Source organism: Pseudophryne corroboree, chromosome 1 (assembly GCF_028390025.1).
Source record: "Pseudophryne corroboree isolate aPseCor3 chromosome 1, aPseCor3.hap2, whole genome shotgun sequence".
Classification (NCBI taxonomy): Eukaryota; Metazoa; Chordata; class Amphibia; order Anura; family Myobatrachidae; genus Pseudophryne; species Pseudophryne corroboree.
In genome coordinates this window covers 356796249-356818321 of record NC_086444.1, presented here as the reverse complement: position 1 = coordinate 356818321, position 22073 = coordinate 356796249, and the positions used below count along the sequence as shown (strand labels likewise).

The 22073-nt window shown below is 42.6% G+C and overlaps 1 protein-coding gene across 2 annotated transcripts in view; it reads left to right on the top strand.

The window, feature by feature from the left end:
* Positions 1-5089: 5089 nt before the first annotated feature.
* The window catches only part of YPEL1 (yippee like 1), a 49956-nt gene continuing 32972 nt past the window's right edge, over positions 5090-22073 (top strand). The window contains exons 1-4 of one of the 2 annotated variants that reach the window (XM_063964779.1): positions 5090-5293; positions 10758-11036; positions 18004-18047; positions 20430-20689. In XM_063964779.1, coding sequence (XP_063820849.1) covers positions 10920-11036; positions 18004-18047; positions 20430-20664 — 396 coding nt within the window. In that variant the 5' untranslated portion in view covers positions 5090-5293; positions 10758-10919 and the 3' untranslated portion in view covers positions 20665-20689. Of the gene's footprint in view, positions 5294-10757; positions 11037-18003; positions 18048-20429; positions 20690-22073 lie in introns of those variants that run through there. The other variant, XM_063964778.1, reaches the window with a different exon arrangement.

Below are 22073 nucleotides of genomic sequence, written 5' to 3'. Positions count from 1 at the left end.
CTCGGTTTTAGGAGGTTCCTGACTAGCTCGGATAACTCCCTGGATTTCTCCTCCGGGAGAAACACCTTTTTCTGGACTGTGTCCAGGATCATCCCTAGGAACAGAAGACACGTCGTCGGAACCAGGTGCGATTTTGGAATATTGAGAATCCAATCGTGCTGCCGCAACACTACCTGAGATAGTGCTACACCGACCTCCAACTGTTCCCTGGATCTTACCCTCATCAGGGAATTGTCCAAGGAAGGGATAACTAAAATTCACTTCCTTCGAAGGAATATCATCATTTCGGCCATTACCTTGGTAAAGACCCGGGGTGCCGTGTACCATCCATACGGCAGCGTCTGAACTGATAGTGACAGTTCTGTACCATAAACCTGAGGTACCCTTGGTGAGAAGGGTAAATTTTGACATGAAGGTAAGCATCCTTGATGTCCCGAGACATCATGTAGTCCCCTTCTTCCAGGTTCGCAATCACTGCTCTGAGTGACTCAATCTTGAATTTGAACCTCTGTACGTAAGTGTTCAAAGATTTTAGATTTAGAATCGGTCTCACCGAGCCGTCCGGCTTCGGTACCACAACAGTGTGGAATAATACCCCGTTCCCTGTTGCAGGAGGGGTATCTTGATTATCACCTGCTGGGAATACAGCTTGTGAATGGCTTCCAAAACTGTCTCCCTGTCAGAAGGAGACATCGGTAAAGCCGACTTTAGGAAACGGCGAGGGGGGAGACGTCTCGAATTCTAATTTGTACCCCTGAGATATCACCTGAAGGATCCAGGGGTCTACTTGCGAGTGAGCCCACTGCGCGCTGAAATTCATTGAGACGGGCCCCCCACCGTTCCTGATTCTGCTTGTAAAGCCCCAGCGTATACTGAGGGCTTGGCAGAGGCGGGAGAGGGTTTCTGTTCCTGGGAACTGGCTGATTTCTGCAGCCTTTTTCCTCTCCCTCTGTCACGGGGCAGAAATGAGGAACCTTTTGCCCGCTTGTCCACGAAAAGACTGCGCCTGATAATACGGCGTCTTCTCATGTTGAGAGGCGACCTGGGGTACAAACGTGGAATTCCCAGCTGTTGCCGTGGCCACCAGGTCTGAAAGACCGACCCCAAATAACTCCTCCCTTAATAAAGCAATACTTCCAAATGCCGTTTGGAATACGCATCACCTGACCACTGACGTGTCCATAACCCTCTACTGGTAGAAATGGACAACGCGCTTAGACTTGATGCCAGTCGGCAAATATTCCGCTGTGCATCACACATATATAAAAATGCATCTTTTAAATGCTCTATAGGCAAAAATATACTGTCCCTATCTAGGGTATCAATATTTTCAGTCAGGGAATCCGACCACGCCAACCCAGCACTGCACATCCAGGCTGAGGCGATTGCTGGTCGCAGTATAACACCAGTATGTGTGTAAATACCTTTTAGGATACCCTCCTGCTTTCTATCAGCAGGATCCTTAAGGGCGGCCATCTCAGGCGAAGGTAGAGCCCTTACAAGCGTGTGAGCGCTTTATCCCCCCCTAGGGGGTGTTTCCCAACGCACCCTAACCTCTGGCGGGAAAGGATATAATGTCAATAACATTTTAGAAATTATCCGTTGTTATCGGGGGAAACCCACGCATCATCACACACCTCATTTAATTTCTCAGATTCAGGAAAACTACAGGTAGTTTTTCCTCACCGAACATAATACCCCTTTTTTGGTGGTACTCGTATTATCAGAAATGTGTAAAACATTTTTCATTGCCTCAATCATGTAACGTGTGGCCCTACTGGAAGTCACATTCGTCTCTTCACCGTCGACACTGGAGTCAGTATCCATGTCGGCGTCTATATCTGCCATCTGAGGTAACGGGCGCTTTAGAGCCCCTGACGGCCTATGAGACGTCTGGACAGGCACAAGCTGAGTAGCCGGCTGTCTCATGTCAACCACTGTCTTTTATACAGACCTGACACTGTCACGTAATTCCTTCCAACAGTTCATCCACTCAGGTGTCGACCCCCTAGGGGGTGACATCACTATTACAGGCAATCTGCTCCGTCTCCACATCATTTTTCTCCTCATACATGTCGACACAAAAGTACCGACATACAGCACACACACAGGGAATGCTCTGATAGAGGACAGGACCCCACTAGCCCTTTGGGGAGACAGAGGGAGAGTTTGCCAGCACACACCAGAGCGCTATATATATACAGGGATAACCTTATATAAGTGTTTTTCCCCTTATAGCTGCTGTATAGTTAATACTGCGCCTAATTAGTGCCCCCCTCTCTTTTTTTTAACCCTTTCTGTAGTGTAGTGACTGCAGGGGAGAGACAGGAAGCTTCCCTCCAACGGAGCTGTGAGGCAAAATGGCGCCAGTGTGCTGAGGAGATAGGCTCCGCCCCTTTTTCACTGACTTTTCTCCTGCTTTTTTATGGATTCTGGCAGGGGTTAAATGCATCCATATAGCCCAGGAGCTATATGTGATGCATTTTTTTTGCCATCCAAGGTGTTTTTATTGCGTCTCAGGGCGCCCCCCCCCCAGCGCCCTGCACCCTCAGTGACCGAAGTGTGAAGTGTGCTGAGAGCAATGGCGCACAGCTGCAGTGCTGTGCGCTACCTTGTTGAAGACAGGACGTCTTCTGCCGCCGATTTTCCGGACCTCTTCTGCCTTCTGGCTCTGTAAGGGGGCCGGCGGCGCGGCTCTGGGACCCATCCAAGCTGGGCCTGTGATCGTCCCTCTGGAGCTAATGTCCAGTAGCCTAAGAAGCCCAATCCACTCTGCACGCAGGTGAGTTCGCTTCTTCTCCCCTTAGTCCCTCGATGCAGTGAGCCTGTTGCCAGCAGGTCTCACTGAAAATAAAAAACCTAATCTAAAACTTTCACTAAGAAGCTCAGGAGAGCCCCTAGTGTGCACCCCTCTCGTTCGGGCACAGAGATCTAACTGAGGCTTGGAGGAGGGTCATAGGGGGAGGAGCCAGTGCACACCAGATAGTCCTAAAGCTTTCTTTAGATGTGCCCAGTCTCCTGCGGAGCCGCTATTCCCCATGGTCCTTACAGAGTCCCCAGCATCCACTTAGGACGTTAGAGAAAAGGGGGACTGGCTGCCGCAATGTGTAAAAAGGGGGCCTGGCTGCCGCAATGTGTAAAAAGGGGTCCTGGCTGCCGCAATGTGTAAAAAGGGGGACTGGCTGCCGCAATGTGTAAAAAGGGGGCCTGGCTGCCGCAATGTGTAAAAAGGGGGCCTGGCTGCCGCAATGTGTAAAAAGGGGTCCTGGCTGCCGCAATGTGTAAAAAGGGGGCCTGGCTGCCGCAATGTGTAAAAAGGGGGACTGGCTGCCGCAATGTGTAAAAAGGGGGCCTGGCTGCCGCAATGTGTAAAAAGGGGGCCTGGCTGCCGCAATGTGTAAAAAGGGGGACTGGCTGCCGCAATGTGTAAAAAGGGGGCCTGGCTGCCGCAATGTGTAAAAAGGGGGACTGGCTGCCGCAATGTGTAAAAAGGGGGACTGTCTGCTGTAATGTGTAAAAAGGGGGACGCTGTAATGTATAAAAGGGGCTCTACCTGGTGTAGTGGCGCTACTGTGCAGCGTAATTTGAATAATGTAGACTACTGTGCACCGTAGTATGAATTGCTATTATTTTGTGACCACGCCCCTTCCCCGTGAAGCCACGCCCCTATAAATTTGCTCCTATCTTAAATGGGAGGGGGTGGGGTGCCACTGTCGTTTTTTGCACACAGCGCTAAAATGCCTAGTTACGGCACTGCCGGTAAGTACACGTTTCTTTTACCGGGTGGGATCCGGCATTTGCGATCTGAATGCGGTATTAGTTTACCGCTGTTTGTCACTGTGGGGCAGATGTATTAACCTGGAGAAGGCATAAGAAAGTGATAAACCAGTGATATGTGCAAGGTGATAAAGGCACCAGCCAATCAGCTCCAATATGTAAATGAACCGTTAGGATCTGATTGGCTGGTGCCTTTATCACCTTGCACATATCACTGGCTTTTCACTTCCTTATGCCTTCTCCAGGTTAATACATCTGCCCATGTATCGCTAACGCCATCTATAGATGTGGTTGGCAGTGTGGTCCCTATAGCCCGTCCAATTCCAGAGTACCATTGTGAAAGCAATACAGGAGACACCGCTGAGGAGGATGACCTTGCTTTACCACCATGCAAGTTATGTCAAACATTAGAAACTCGTTAGCATACCTCCCAACATGACCCTCTCCGGGAGGGACACAATGCTCTGCTTCTGGACTTTTCTCCTAATTTATGATTGCTGGCACCTGTATTGAACAGGTGAATGGATAAGAAAGGTGTTTCTGCACAGGTGATGGCAATCAGAAATTAAGAGGGAAGACCAGGAGCAGAGCATTGTGTCCCTCCTGGAGAGGGTCATGTTGGGAGGTATGCGTTAGTCCCCCTGCAATACTAAACAAAACATGCCACCAGCAAAGAATGGCCATTAAATGAATCCTCGAGTAATTATGGTTACAGCATGTTGGCTGGCGGACGCCATTTACAATTTAGCCATAATTCAAGATTACAATACTGCAGCAACCAGACTACAAGGGGCTGGTGCGGGTGCGTGTGGCCGGACCGCACTGGACACATGACCCGACAGTAACGAGTTAAGGAGCTTGTGTGTTACTGCAGCGACCCATGCACATTAGTCACGCGCCTGTTGTTTATCTGCCTTCGCGCGTCCCCGTAGCTCCTCCCCACTGTCGCGTTGCCATCCGGGCTCGCGTCTGTTATTAGAAACCCAAACAACAGCACTAAGACTCCTGCCCTCCACATCTGATTGGTTAAAAATCACAACTGTCATCATTCGCAACCAATCGGTGAGCACGGCTCTACAGAACGTCTGTTATCATTCTAAACCACGCCTTCTATTCCAGTCTCCTCCCCAACCGCAACCAAAACATCCTTTGTCTCGAGGAAAGCTAAGGTCGCCATTGGTCGGTGCTCACGAAAGCCGACGACCCATTGGTTATGACGCACAAGTATTCGGGCAGCCATTGGCTAGTCCTGCTCCAGTGTTCTGGGCCACTGGGCTGTTGGTTCCCGACATTGTGACGGTGTAAGGTAGCTGCGATGTGATTCGTTGTCGCGGACAGTGTTGTTAGGTTGGCTCCCCCCTTCGCTCTAAACCGCCGTTGATCGGTTTTCAGTCAGAAACAAAACAAAGCGGCGGGAGGAGGCGGAGGTGGTGGCGGCGGGGAGCAGAGCCGCCCGGAGAATGAGCCACGTACATGTTGACGAGGATTTAAGAGAAGAGGGAACAAGAGGCAACGAGTAAGGAGGGGGGAGACACAGGGCGCAATGTGGCTGCAGGAAGAGGGGAGACTGCTGTGTCTGAGGAGAGTTGGGGGTCTCACCTCAGAGTGAGGGAGGTGGAGGCCGCTCAGTAGGTTGGTGATGGGCACAGTGACAGTGGGTTTGAGGCAAAAGCTGTTGGAGGAGCATGGAGGGGGGTAGGTGGCCATGTACAAGTCCTATAGGTCATACTCGGGTTGGTATATACAGGGCACGGGGCCCTCTCACTGGTGTGTGCCGCAGAGTGTGTGAGGAGCCCTGTGCAGAGCAGTGGCGGGACGTGGATGGGCCGAGGCTGCTGTGATCATCCGGGTGATAGAGACTAGGAGCACTGACACACTTGTTGATCATCTGTAGGGCATGTGCTTATCTTTAGTGACCACACACACGAGATGCAGTGTTAGTCTAGTCCCACAACAATGTATTGTTCCTGCTGGGATAGACACCATGTTGTTCATGCATTGGATACGTAAACAAAGCCAGCACAGTCTCTTGTTAAAGTGAGACTATTGTTCATCTGGACCCACCAGCAATACTACTCACATACCTAGCTATACATGGAATGTGTTACATCACTTTACATTACCTTTCACATGGTAGATACAAATTCTCTGTCAGAGTACAAATAATCTATATTATTGGGCTGTCTATACAAAGTGACTTGTGTTTGTTATACCAGAATATAAAAATATTGTTTTTTGTAAGTCAAGTACAAATGCCCGCCTTGGTACATGCATACCCCGTATGACCTAATTTAGACAGTAAGTGGGGGATTTTAACAAAGTTGTGAGAGATCAAGTACCTACCAGTATGCTTCTCACTGCCATTTTTCAGACACAGCCTGTTAGGAGGAAGCTGATTAGCTAGTACTTTATCTCTCACAAATATATCTCCTATAAGCTTTAATAAATACCCCCCTTAGTGTGTGGTGTTTTTTGTTTGTTTTTTTAATAAATATTTGTTGCGTCATTGTGCTCCTTTCTAGTTTAATAAGTCATGCACATACCATCCAGGTAATAACACAGCTGAACTGCCAGGTTGTTTGTTACAAAAAGCAAGGGATAATTATCACTCCTAGTGATGTAGATAATAACATGTCATTGTTAAACATGTTAACAAAGTGACTAACCGCTATAACTCATCACCTTGCCTTGGATAGTCTGTGAAGAGGTTAAGTACATGTAATAATTGCAGTATTATATTGTGTATGGCACATTCTCATTGCATGAGATGTCTGATATTTTTCTGGGATTGAGAGTGCTTGGTTTTCACTTGAGTGCATCACCTTCCCTAAAATACTTCTGTCATGTTTAAAAGGAATTCATGTATTATTTATTTTACATGTTAACCACGTATATAGTACATTTCTGTTGACTATGGAGAAGGAATTGTCTACCTACTGTAGTTCACTTGTCTTAGAAAGGATTAAAGCTGTATGCTTAACCCACAAGCAGTGCGTAATAGCATTAAGATAGTTTTTTTCCAATAAAGGGTTTACTGTAGTCGACTTAAATATTTTCTGTCTGCTTCCTCTTCCTGCCATCAGCTATATCCATACAGAGATTTGTTCAAACCTTCCCCCTCCACGTTTCTCTCTTTATTCTTGCCATTTTGGGCAGACAATGCAGGCACACTTCTTTTTAGGGTTGTATGAATGTTGACCGTCCATGTATTACAGTGTAATTACCCCCAAGCTGTCACTGAGACTTGTCTCACTGGCTGAAACCATTTCTATTTATAGAAGCCAACTGAGAGTTTCTGAATCCAGTCGCTCTTGTAGACAGCATGCCTTGATTACTGTGCTCATTCTTTGGCATAGGAAACAACGATCTCAGTGGATTTTGTTCCAGAAATCCCTTCAAATTGTTTTCTTGCACGTCTGTAACAAGGAAACCTCTTTTGTGTTCAGCGCCTTGTGTTTGGTCTGTTCTAATCTTTATATTAGTGCAGTGTTTATGGTTGTCTGAACAAAGATACATTGATGAGATCATCAGTGTGTTTGTTTGCTTTTTTTTTTTTTTTTTTAGAACCTATTACAACCTGTCTGTATTAAAATGTAAGCACTTGTACTTTTCTTTAAGCTACTATAATAATGATTATTTATTGTTTTTATTCCTGTACATTTTGATTTTTGTCAATCATTTTATTCTCTCCAGTTTTCAATTCTTTGCCGTAAACCTCTCAAACCACACTACAGATTATCTGGGGATGTGGCTTGGTGCTCGTGAGAATAATAACAAAAGATATGTCTGCCATGTGCTTTTCTCCTTTGTTTGAAAGGGAGGCTGGAGCCAAATTCTATTTATATCATCATCGTCCAGTTGTTTGTGCCACAAAACAGGTCTTAATGTTTTTGGTACAAACAAGCAGTTGATGTTCTATATACAAATTTTATGAATATATTATACATACTGGAGACAGCCTCCCTGCTTGGTGTCTGCTGCATGTTTATAGTCCCCAAGACAGTCTCCAAAAAACAACAACGCAGAGTCTACATATAGTCCATAGTTTCTTGTGTTGTGGCAACATTAGAGTGTATGTAACCTGCCTAACACCCCCTTGGCTTCATAGTATTGCATTGCTTTATTTTCTGTAGGCACATTTGGGGGGGGGGGGGGGGGGACCCATCTGTGTTGTGGTTTGGATTACTTGTATTCTATTGTTTAACATAGTATTTGGTTTAAGCAGTAGTATTCTACAGTACATACAATGACTGCACTTCTGAAAAAGCTGCCTGGAGTGTCAGTGATAACTCCTGAGCACCTACTTCAGGCATGTCCAAACTGTGGCCCTCCAGCTGTTGAGAAACTACACATCCCAGCATGCCCTGACACAGTTTTAATGTCAGAGAATGCTGGGATGTGTAGTTTCTCAACAGCTGGAGGGCCGCAGTTTGGACATGCCTGACCTACTTAGTACCTTGTGTTTAGGCGGAGCCTTTGGAGTGTACATGTCACATTGAGGGGTGGAGCCTTGGTTTCTGGCTCCAGCCTGCACATGCTCATAGTCTTCTGTCTTTGTCTATATATCCTGGTGTTTTGGTTTAATCACCCTGTGCTTACTTCCCTTGGCTTTTTCCTGTAAATACTCCATAGATGTTCTATTGAAAGTTGTGCTGTTTGCTTAGTATATTGATAGAGAATTTAAGGGATTGTAAATTGTTTTATTCACGGTTATAGTTTAGTATTATTTCTATCCAATAAATGATGTACTGTACATGTAAACAAAATACCATATCTGTAGCAGTAATCATTTATTATTGTGACAGTTGTCTTTTTGGGGAAGATTAAATATATGCCGTTTTGGGATATTTGTTTGCTGATTCCCCATACATTGTCTAATAATGTTATGACAGGTTCATTACCAGTAATGGGTGCAATTAGATGGTAACTGTTTCCAATTGCAGCAGAAAGATTGCGTGCTACTCATTTTAAACTCTGTCAAGAGCGTTTGCTAAAACGTTAAAAAGAAAACCTATTTCCAGCAGAAAGTTCATGCCAGTGATAAATGTATACGTTATCAGTATAACAATTGAGCTTTTATCAACATTTCACATGTCTGAAGTATTCTTGAGAATGTTGTTGTGCATTCATCCTGATGATTAAGCCTGGGGGTGCTGCTGCTGCTGCACATTTCAGGTCCATGTATTTCTCTCCAGTTCCACTTTTAATGCGATTACAACATGACTTACAGAATTACTCACAGACTGTTCCTATAAGAAGATATATATTAATCACTCTATTGGGGTGGGAATAAAATAAATGCAATTAAAGCAGTACTACTTTATTGATACCCATTACCATTTCTACTGATTCGTATCCATCCCACTTGCATAGTACACAATATACTCTTCTAGTTATCTATTAATGGCTGTGCTGCTAAGGTTGCAGTTGCAGTATGCTGTGTTTATTTCCCTATTCTTATCTTCCAGACTCAGATTTCATTTGCTTAGCTTGTAAAATGTTGTTTGTTTAGTGTTCACTGTATTTACAGCTATGGAGGAAGCAGATCCAGTGCATTGTTCTATTGACACTTCTACTAGGAAATACTACAGTCTTCACACTGGGACATTTTGTGTTTGTGGGTATTATGTATATAATAATACATACATTTAGATCAGCAGTATACACCGAATATTAAGTCATTCACATCAGTCCCTGACCCAGCAGAGCTTACAGTCTATGTCTTGGTGGCAACCGAACCCAAGACTTCAAAGATGAGAACAGTAATACTAACTACTACAACAACACATTATATTTGTATGTGAAAAGTCAGTAGTACTCTGCCCAGTGTTCCCCCATACATCTTTGGTTGCAGGAACTGGAATAAATACAATCAAAAAATGTAGTACATGTTGAGTATCCCATATCCAAATATTCCGAAATACGGAATTTTTTGAGTGAGACTTGGATAGTAAAACCTTTGTTTTCTGATGGCTCAATGTACACAAACTTTGTTTAATACACATGTATTAAAAATATTGTATTAAATGACCTTCAGGCTATGGGTATAAGGTATATATGAAACATAAATGAATTGTGTTAATGTACACACACTTTGTTTAATGCACAAAGTTATTAAAAATATTGGCTAAAATTACCTTCAGGCTGTGTGTATAATAAGGTGTATATGAAACATAAATGCATTCTGTGCTTAGACTTAGGTCCCATTGTCATGATATCTCATTATGGTATGCAATTATTCCAAAATACGGAAAAATCCCATATCCAAAATACTTTTGGTCCCAAGACTTTTGGATAAGGGATACTCAACCTGTTAAAAACAAAAACAAAAACAAACCTTTATGTAGGAAAATAATAACTATAAACGGTCAGGCTGTTTGCAGATGTGTGCAGGACTGTCTGGGGCATTTTGTGGTGGATAATTCTATAAACATAGTCTGTATTGTTTAGAAGATGGTCAGGAGAACTGTCACAAATTGCTAAAGGTCTTATACTCACTAGAGTTTTACTGTTAGTAAAAATGTGGATCTGGTAATTCTATTATGTATTTTATTAATAAATTATGTGTAGGCTTTCCGAAACATTTGCTGGAATGCAAAAAAAGGTAGACAAAATGTATATACAGCATACAGTAAAGTAAGTAAAACACTACTGTGTATGGTAACCTTAAAAACAATTGTTTCTAGTATCAGACTGGGTTTCATGTGTTCTATATAAAAACAGACCTACATTTAACACACAGCTTGTTCATGTGAACAGGCTTCCATTAACCGTGTCCAAATCTTAATTAGACATTGGCAGGATAGTAAAAATGATTTAATATTTCCATTGATGTTGCCATATTGGGAGGACACATACAAGGTTTTCAAACTGTACACATGTTTTATAGAGGTATGGCCATTGAGTGTTCATACTAGTAGTAGAAATTAGTGGAAGTTATTGTAAATCTTTTCATTTTTATTTCTGTTCTTTCCTCACAGGTTGACTTTCTCTCCTGGCATCTGTGTGGGAAGTGCCACACACTCCCCAAACCAACAACGGCTTTTGCTTGCATATTCCAGTGTTTCTTTTGTCAGCGACTACAGCAAAGTTGTAATTCTTCCAGTGCCAGCCCCGAGCTGAGTGAGGAGCCACCAGCAGACATGGTGAAAATGACAAAATCCAAAACTTTCCAGGCTTATTTGCCAAACTGTCACAGGACGTACAGCTGTATCCACTGTAGAGCTCACTTAGCCAATCATGATGAGTTGATATCCAAGGTAAATATCACTCCAGGAATGTCATCTTACTTGTCCATGTTATGAAAATAGCATAGCCTTGCCAGCTAGCCACAGTTGATTTGTGCTTTGCTGAAAAAATGCTGCTACAGTCTAGAAACCCGTTATCGTCCCAGTGCTGCAGAGAGACCTAGAGGTCTATGCGGGTCATTCCGACCTGATCGTAGCTGTGCTAACTTTTGCACAGCTATGATCACTTACACTGACATGCGGGGGGGACGCCCAGCACAGGGCTAGTGCGCTCCCCCGCAGAAGTACAGAAGCATCACACAGCGGCGATGCTTTTGTACTTGAAGAGTAACTCCCAGCCAGCAGAGCTCCTGCGGCAGGCCGGGAGTTACTCGTCGCTGCCCGTCTCGCAGCGGTTGCGTGTGACGCCACGCGGCCACTGCCGCCCCCCCCCCCCGCACGGTACGGCCACTCCTGCGTTGGCTGGACCGCGCCCACAAAACGGCGGCCAAATGCCGCCGTGCCGCCCCCTCCTGCCCAGCGACCGCCTCTGCCTGTCAATCAGGCAGAGGCGATCGCTAGGCAACGACAGCTGTCGGCTGTCAGCCATGCGCCGGCGCAGTTCTGACCTGATCTCTGCGCTGCGAAGAACTGTAGCAAGTGATCAGGTCAGAATGACCCCCTATGTACTAAGCCTTGAAGAGCAATAGTCATACAGAGATAAAGTACCAGCCAACTGCCATGCTACAGGCTGGGTTTGAAAAATGACAGGAATTGGCTGGTTGGTACTCTTTATCTCTCTTTCTGTAGATATATTGAATATTTGTAAGCACTTAACCCGGAGCTAAATGTCTTCAGTAAATCCCACGGCTAATTAAATTTCCCCCTAAAGATAATATAACTTTCATACCCTGTGCACACAAATGGAATGTATTTCTGTTCTGTGAGGCCCCATTTGTTAGCTACAGATGTGTCCTCCTACATCTAGCCTCAATACACCTTGCACCGCGAGATGCCTAGCGTGATTGTGCCGGCAGCCCAGCTAACTTCGGGCATCTCCCCCTTTTTTTTTTTTCCTCCCAGAAATGCCTCTTATTCACATTGCTGTAACCTAGCATTTTGTCTGCAGATACAACCGCAGTTGAACACAGAATAAAGGCATGCCACATATAGTTTTAATCAACATAGTCTATTTTTTAAGGAAAAATGCACAAAAAGATGCCCAGTGTTAGTAAAAGAGCTCCCGATTAGGCACGACTGGAAGGGTTGTTTAATGTGACTGCAGCAAGGATGTAGGAGGACACCTCTGTATGTGAAGCAATCTATGTGAGGAATTGGTTTCTATACGGCCAGCATTGGCAAACTAAGGATATCTTCTGATTGGTTAAATACATTACATTTTAGGAATCGACTGCATTTGTGGCTATCATGTGTTTTTTTTTACTGCCACTTTCAGAGTTAAAATAAGAAAGCTTTAACAACAAATAAGAAAGGAGTATATAGCACACCCAGGTGTCCTGTCTCTTCAGCTGTTGTTAAACGCAGACAAGTATGATAGGATGCCTGAGAGAACATATTAACCTTTTAGATGTCGTTATTATAGATTTTAGTGACCTGCCTGTCTCACTCCCAAGAGTCCAAATGAGGTTGTATATTTACCTGTGTGGATATATAGCTAAGATGTGTATATATGTGTGTGTATGTAATATATACAACTTTGTGTTTGAACTTCTGGTTTTCCAATACCAGTTGGCAAGTTAGTGGATTTTAACTTTTGGATTCTCTAGGTTGTGTAGTTAATAAATAAATAAAATCCAAGAGATTTGAGAACTTTTATTTGTGCCACATACTGAACACATAATTCAAAGAATGAAAAAAAAAATTTTTTTTTTTTTTTTTTTTTGCTTTGCTATTATGTGTCTGTAAACTGTCTGAATAATTTGGTTCAAGCAATGAGTGGCCAGTCTCCTCCTCTGAACTCCTTGGTGGCAACAGACACAAATTTCAGTTCTACATTTCCATTACACCCATACCACTACAGGGATCTGCGGGTCTGGGACTCCAGGTCGACAACAAAAAGGTTGACACACCTTAGGTCGACGCCAGTTGGTCGACACACCTTAGGTCGACATGGACACAAGGTCGACATGGAAAAAGGTCGACATGAGTTTTTTTTTAATGTTTTTTTTTTTGGTGTCGTTTTCTTCGTAGAGTGACCGGGAACCCCAATTAGTGCACCGCGTCCCCTCGCATGGTGCCTTCACTCGGCTCCGCTTCGCTCGGCACAGATTACCGTTCCAATCGTAGTCCACGTGGATCGTTAAGTATGAAAAAAGTTCCAAAAAAGAAAAAAATTGTGAAAAACTCATGTCGACCTTTTTCCATGTCGACCTTGTTCCTGCCGACCTTTTGTCCATGTCGACCTAAGGTGTGTTGACCAATTGGCGTCGACCTTTTTGTTGTCGACCTGGAGTCCGGATACCGTGATCTGCATCTATAACCACATTATGAAAGGATATGCACACTCTTGAAACCGTGGAGCCTTTCTCCTAAAATGGTTTATTTATTTGTTTTTCTCTTGCATGTTGTAGGCTGTGAGTCACTGTAAAGGTGAAAAAGGTCTGAAATGATTTACCCTCTCTCAACCCTGAATCTCTCTCAAACTATCGTCTTCTCACCTTCCCTTGTGCGTATTGTCTACCTCTGCATTTTCCCATTTCTAAATGCTCACTCCCTTCTAGATTCGCTATAATCTACTTTTTGCCTCTTCGACTCCACTGAAACTGCCCTCCCAACAGACAAATCCAGGGTCACTTCTCTCTTCCCATCTTCCTTGAACTGTCTGCGTCCTTCAATGTTGCCCACCCTCTCCTTCTTCACACCCTCTACTGCAGATGTGACTCTGTCCTCTCCTGGTTCTCCTCCTACCTCTTTAACCAGTCCTCAGTTTTTCTCTAACTCCACCTCCTCTGTATTTCCTCTTCCAGTGGGTGTAACCCAAGGATCCATTCTTCGCCCCTTCTCTCGTCTTTCTGCACATTCGTCCTTGGAAATAACATTATTCCCTTCAGCTCCCTCTACCATATTTACGCTGATGACACTCAAATTTTCACTGTGACCTCATTACTCAGTCACCTTTCTAACTGCCTTTCTGCCATTTTATCCTTGATGTCTAAGTGCTTTGTGAAACTTTACACCGCTAAGACTGTACCTCCAGGAATTCTATAACCGATTTCTCCCCACTCTCTTCTGCCTGCTGTGTCTGTGCCATCCATAATTCTGCCCTCTCCTCACCCCACATAAAGGATTTGTCCTTTCCTCACCCCAGATGCCACTAAAATCTTTTCCAATGCACTTGGGATTCCTGCCTGGACTACTTTTGGAATGATACCGTTTCCCAAATCTAACTTTTTCACTCAAGACATACCTTTTCAGTGTAGTCTAGCATCCCACCTCTTAACTACTCTCTTTCACTTCCTCCTCTTACGCTGTGTACACAGTAGACGATATATCGCTTGCGGATCGACAGGTGTGTACACCTGATATGTCTATGAACGACATCGTTCACAGACGTATGTTGGCCTTGCAGCACAGTCGATGCCTGATATATCTGCAGGTACTAAAGTCACAGCTGGGCATTCAAATGCCTGCCCAGCTGTGATGTGAGGTCCGACCTATTAAGCAGCCGATTGGTAAATGTGTATAACTTACCTAATCGGGTGCTCAGTATGCGTGATGGCGGGTCAGTGGTCAAGTCGCTCTAGTATGTACCCAACTTTACTCGCCGTATCTCCTTCCTAGGTCATCTTCCAACTGTGTACCTAATACCTGTAGAAGATAAACTTTTGGTCAGAGCCCTCTTCGCTCTTGTTTCCTTACACTATCGCTCTTTCCTTACACTATCACTAGCTTTCACTTCTCCTCCCCTTCAGTGACACATCTGTCATTCCTTTTCTGTAGTTTTATTATATGGTTTGTATTTATCTTTTATATTCCTGTGAGAAAGACAAACACATTGGAGGGAAAGAAATGCAGGACACTAGCTCGATGAAGGAAAACAGAAGAGAGAGAGACCGATGGGGGGTGTAATGGGGACAAAGATTAGGAGGAAGACATGAAAAAAAAAACCTGACAAATAGCGGCTAGGTGAATTACTGGTACAAACTACTAGTTGTATTTATACAATTCACTGCACTTGTTTTTGTTACCTTTTATACGGTTCTATGTGCACCTTGTGGCGAATAACAAATAAAAGATAGTATCTGATTTCAGGCCTTACTCAGCAAAAACCCGAAATCACAATAAGGGTGTGTAGAATTTTTATATCGAGTTGGAGCCCAGTTTTTCCTCTGTAATAAAATCTGTTTAGGTGCCTTGTAGGGGTGTGGATCATTGGGTCGACCTGAAAAAGGTCAACAGTGTCTAGGCTACCATGGGAAAAGGGTCGTCACTGAAAAGGTCGACATGACTGTGTTTAAAAAATACATATATTTACTGTGTAAAATGACCGGGAACCCCAATTAGAGCACCACGTCCCCTCGCTCTGCTACCGATGCGCTCAACACAGGTTACTATTCCCAGTCGTAGTCCACGTAGATTGTAAAGTATGAAAAAGTTAAAAATAAATTTTTGTTTAAAAAAAAAACCTCATGTCGACCTATTAACTGTTGACCTATCATCCAGATACCCCTTGGAGTAGGTTGTTTTACTTTGAATCTTTAGTTGATTGAGAGTTGTGTGTTTTGGTATTTTTTTTTTTTTTTTAACAAAACTTTAATAGTTTGATCACTGAACTTGCCAAACAAACATTACTATTAAGACACCTATCAATATTGTTATGTAGCGCACTCTTGTCACAAAGTATGTTTATGCTCTAGTAGTACATTTTGCTTAAATAAATGTATGATTATCAAACTAAAAGAATGTTTAATAGACCTTAAGAACACAAGTCAAATTACAATTGGTACCCTTGTGCACAATGACTAACATCATATAGATCATGTCAAACTATACACTCTGTAGTTTAAGCATAGTATAGTAGTATCCTGTTATACTTGTGAATCATTCTTGCAGGAATGAGGTTAGTAAGCCTTTCTTGTCATTGTAAAGTGCTCTTAAGCGGTAGAGTAATGAAGAAGTCGTCATGATTATCTTTGTCATTACTTTTCCTTTCATCTAGGAGCTTTGGGTGATTGAGAGCTTTGTAATATATATCTGAGGTTTGGTTGTGGTATTATGAATTTTGGGTGGCTAAAGCCTTGTCTATGTGTTAGCGGTCTTGGTTTCAGTAGGGTGTTGTGTTCTATCTACTTACTGTCCCACTAGCAGAATGTTTTATATGTGCTCTAATTTATGGCTTCATCCTTTTTATCATATATAATTATTATTATTTTTTCTTCTTTTCTTTTTTAGATATCCTCATTTTAGGGTCAGAAAAAAGTAGCTGTGTAAAACCAAAGCTTTTCTGTTTGTTTGTTTGTTTGTTTGTTTGTTTTTTGTTTTTTAACAATTACTTATGTGGTGGCAGCATACGTTGTTGACCTTTTACAGTTCTGAACAAAATAGTAATAAAACAAAACTGGGTAATAACAGACAAAGAAGTAAGAGGGTCTTGCTTACAACCTACAGGGAAATAGGCATTGATAAACAGGAATAAGTGTAATTTTATAGCATAATGGTCCAGCCAGGTTGCAGAGGTTCTTAGTGGGCTGTAGAATACAGTCACACAGGAATGTTTGCTTGCAGACATCATGATGTGAAAGCGAAGAAAGAGATAAAATATCTAAAATTATGAGTCGACTGTATAGAGGGGATGTAATTGTATAGGATAGCTTATGGAGGTTAGGTGGATGGTTCTGAAGTTTGATAAACTTGCCTGAAGAGGTGTTTTTTTTTTTTCTGGGAACACTTAAAACTTTGGAGACTAGGGAAAAGTCTTATTATGCGTTGGAGGGCATTCCACAGAGTGAGTGCAGCCGGAAATAATTTCTGTAACCATGAGTGGGAGCAAGTTATGAGTGTCGATGAAAAATGCAGGTCTTGTTCTGATCAGAGAGGTTGAGTGGGGAGATATTTTGAGATAAGCTAAAAGATTATTATATGTAGATGTGTAGCAAGTAAAGTATTTTGTATTGACTATGGTAGAATACAGGTAATCAATGAAGGAACTGACAGAGCAGAGCAGCAGACCATGGGGTAAATTTACTAAGATGGGAGATCTATTTAAGATGAGATGTTGCCCATAGCAACCAATCAGATCGTACTTCTCATTTATCTACCACCTTCTAGAAAATAATACCTGGAATCTGATTGGTTGCTATGGGCAACATCCCATCTAAAATAGAACTCCCATCTTAGTAAATTTACCCCCATGAATGTTTAGCAAGGAAAATTAGCCTCACAGCTGCAAAATGCGTCAGAACATGACCACTATTTCTCTGTGTGCCATCTATAAACCAGTGACGTGCGGTGAGACAGAGCCTTTCCTATCATACTAACATACATACCAGACTTTTGACTATATAAAGTATATGAAAAATACAAAGAATATATTAGAAATATCTTCTTTGTATTATTCTAATCATTTTTATAGTCAAAACTCTGGAGTAAAAAGTCTATGAAAGGTGAGGCACTGTCTTTTCTGCACATCTCCGATTAAGACTCCCCATATTTCGATCAGTGTATACTGCTGCACCTGTGTATGATGCCCACGTGTACCCTTGGGCTCATATATTGTGTGTAAATCTGGCTCTGGTACTAGCTAGTGCCCCCTCAGCCATTTACCTCCCCACACGTCCCTGCTGTAAACCACAGGGACAGGCTTCAGTGATCCAGTTACTCTGCCAAAAGGTTTGAATGGGTAGATCTCATCCTATTTGGACACAGGCCAATGGTCTGTCACTGCAGGTTCTGTGAGTGTGACCGGTCTCTTATCCTTGTATTTGTCTTGTGTACTTTTTTTAAAAAGTTTTAGTCTGATCTTTTGTCTTTCTTTTTGCAGTCATTTCAGGGAAGTCAAGGGAGAGCCTACCTCTTTAATTCTGTGTAAGTATTTTCTAATCTAATTATTTATAGAGATGAATACTCTACTAATTTCTGGTCTCTTTAGGCTTTTAAGTCAGTGCATTATTTAACAGAGTACCTTTTAACCTGATAGTCATGTGGTGTTTAAACATCTGTGTTTGTCAAGGAGCAGAGTGCTCATCTATTTTATATACCTAGAACATGTGAGCAATATGCAAGCATGTTGGTTATGTTGATACAGACTACAGTTAGTCTAGTCTAATGCATTAGCCATTTCTTAATGACGATTTTTATGTACAGTGTAGGAGGCATGTATGTCACAACAGTCCATATAACTGTGCAGAACCTGGTATTTAACGGTCAGCAAGTCATTATGTGGTCAGTACTTCCTGTTCTGAAAACTAGAAAGCCACTACACAGATACATATCTGCAGTATAATTTCTGTCGCAAACCATTCATAATCTATAATCTGATTTATTTTGTGATCATCTACAAACCTTTTTCCATTCTTTTAAATGTGTTCCAACACCCAACCTGTCCATTTGATACTAAACCCCAGCCTTACATTTGATAACAGGGTATACAGATATACAGTGTTCAGCAAGACTTCCTTCAGGTTCCTAACTGGATGTGCATGCTTGTATGCTGAGAGAGATGAGCAGGTTTAAGATCAAGCCTGAGAAAAACAACAATCACTGCATTCTGAATGTAGTAGGTAACAGCAAGAGACTTAATAGACACCACAGAGTCTGGGGACAGTGTTGGTAAGGGGTTTTGCCATATAATGTGTTGAGTGCCCATATTCAGGCGCACCTGTAAAATAAACTGTCCACAGTAATTCACAAATAGGAAATTGTTACGGCACTGGACACACTGTAGGACCTTTATCATAACTGTAGCAGTGTCCTCTCCATAAATAGACCCTGGCTGACCTCCGTTTCACATGGCTTCAACTACACTATGACAGTGCATATGTGAGCAACTCTTTATTTGTCTTAAAACGGTACTTAAAAAACTGAGACCTTAACCTTGTGGTGGGAACAAGGAAAGACCAGCCAGCTCACAACTGCAATGTTATGGCAACTGACACCTACTGAGTGTAATGCTACTTCCAGATGGTGTCCTTTACTGGCATTATGGGATATCAGTATAGAATATAATAAACATCGATTTATGAAAATACATCCAAAATCGCACCTTTCATCAGCAGTACAACGATAGGGATAAAAATTAATATTTTAATGTTGTATGTATACTTTTTTGGGGTCTTTCTGATAGGCCAACTGAATTATTAACCTCTAATGTCTCTAGTGCATGCAGTAGGTTACTTTTTAATCTCCAATATACTTTAAATTAAAAGTCATCTATTTCCTGATGAATGACCAATACCTGCTTATACATAGCTTTATGTATTTCAAAGTCTTTGTGGGTGATTCCCGCAATATGCCATTGGAACGCCTGCAGTTGCTCACTAAATCCACCCCACCTTCCCTCTGATCTCTCCGATTTCTCACTGGAATTGTTTATTTTTGTTTGCAGTCTCAAGAGAGTGCATATTAAAATCTACCATCTCGGAGCTACAAGGAGTGTGGCTTATGCGCGTACTAGATTGTGGTCATAATCAATCCACTCCTTAGATATTGAAAAACTCTTAAACCTTTTGTTGTTAGCATGACTTTTTGTGTCACATGGTCATACAGCTCCTACAACCACAATGTATAAAATGGTTATAAGGGATTGTGCACATTTCTTTGTTGGATATGGAAATGTATAACCTATAAACAAGTTATCTTCCTCAGTTATTTAAAGATGCCCCCAAACCACTGTCCTCAGACTTAGCCAATGCTATTTTGGTCCTGCGTACAAAGCTCTCCTCAGTCGGGATACTTCCTTTTTTCTTTTTTACGATCTTGTGAGAAGCTCTCCAAATACTGAGCTATAAATAGACACACTTGGAATAAAATCCCTACTGCAGTCGTGGCATGCTCACCCCAGAGCACCTGGTGTAGATCACATTTGGTGTGAAAGTATGTTTCCAGACTCTACAAGCAGGAAATTCTAGAGGCCAATACCCAGTTAAACAGCCAGATTAACAAAGTATCTGAAACACTTGTAGTATTCGTTCATGCTTGCCAAGATTTTGTGATTTAGGATCAGGCTAAGCTTGAACCCTTATGCCCTCATTTAATGAGAAGTACATTGTATGTGTTAACTCACTTTATGTCCGCAGTAAAGAACCAGCCTTCCGCTGTTGTAAAGTTGCAGTAATGCATGAGACTTACAAAGAAGCAAAAACCACTCGCATGAACGTTCCACATTACAGGATTCTGTGTTTAGTGAAACTTAAATTGTTCACATCACATATAACCGTAATTAGCATTTAATAAACTTTTGTCCTGTAGGGTAAACGTCGGCTGTGGACCAGCAGAAGAGAGGGTCCTTTTAACCGGGTTGCATGCAGTGGCTGATATATACTGTGAGAACTGTAAAACCACACTTGGCTGGAAATATGTGAGTTTTATTATTAAACAAGAGTTTTCATCTTTTCACCACTTCAGAATCAGAAAACCAGTTAACGTACTCGTGATTCATACATATCGTACCCAGGGTTTGGTCTTGCTAACTATACAGCAGTAAATAAAACCAGCTAAGCTTTCATGAATACTGTGAACTTTTCTTTTCACTCTACTATTTGGGACTCTTATGTAGGAGTTAGGTCTCATTTAGTAACTGGGAGTTTTATATATTCCATGTTTCATCTGACATCCCTTTTTTTTTTTTTTTCTAAGAAAGTGTGAGGTGCATACTTAGAAGGGCATGCAGTATGAATTGCTCTCAAAGTGATAGAACATTAAGGACTGTACTCATTGCACCAAAAAGTCATTGTGTTGTGTCCATGGTCTATGTGTGGTCTGACGTTGGGCCAGTATCTGCAGGCTGTCTATGCTGGTGAACACTGTACAGGGCACTGCAAAAGCCCTTATACATGCCGAGAAACTGGGATTTGTAAAATTGTATTCACAGAAAACTGATAAAATCACACATTTCATGTTAGAAGATTTTTCATTTTAAATCCTAATTTAATACACATTTTAAATTGTATTTAAGTTAAGAGAGGAGACCAATGCTATGCTGCAAAGTTTTTATTTTTTAAGTATAAACCCTTAAGTTGTTTCAGATACTGTAATACACAGTCAACCTAGGTGGCTTATAGCACGCAGGATAAAAAAGCACAAAATATAAAATAAGATTTCTCTGACGTCCTAGTGGATGCTGGGGACTCCGTAAGGACCATGGGGAATAGCGGCTCCGCAGGAGACTGGGCACAAAAGTAAAAGCTTTAGGACTACCTGGTGTGCACTGGCTCCTCCCCCTATGACCCTCCTCCAAGCCTCAGTTAGATTTTTGTGCCCGAACGAGAGAAATCGGCGGCAGAAGACGTCCTGTCTTCAATAAGGTAGCGCACAGCACCGCAGCTGTGCGCCATTGCTCTCAGCACACTTCACACTCCGGTCACTGAGGGTGCAGGGCGCTGGGGGGTGGCGCCCTGAGACGCAATAAAAACACCTTAGATGGCTAAAAATACATCACATATAGCTCCTGGGCTATATGGATGCATTTAACCCCTGCCAGTTTTTCCTGAGAAAGGCCGCCGAGAAGGGGGCGGAGCCTATCTCCTCAGCACACAAGCGCCATTTTCCCTCACAGCTCCGTTGGAGGGAAGCTCCCTGACTCTCCCCTGCAGTCCTGCACTACAGAAACAGGGTAAAACAAGAGAGGGGGGGCACTAAATTTGGCAGATTAATAATACAGCAGCTATATAAGGGAAAAACACTTATATAAGGTTATCCCTGTATATATATATATATAGCGCTCTGGTGTGTGCTGGCAAACTCTCCCTCTGTCTCCCCAAAGGGCTAGTGAAGACACGGACACTGACTCCAGTGTCGACGGTGAGGAAACAAACGTATTTTCCAGTAGGGCCACACGTTACATGATCACGGCAATGAAGGAGGTTTTGAACATTTCTGATACTACAAGTACCA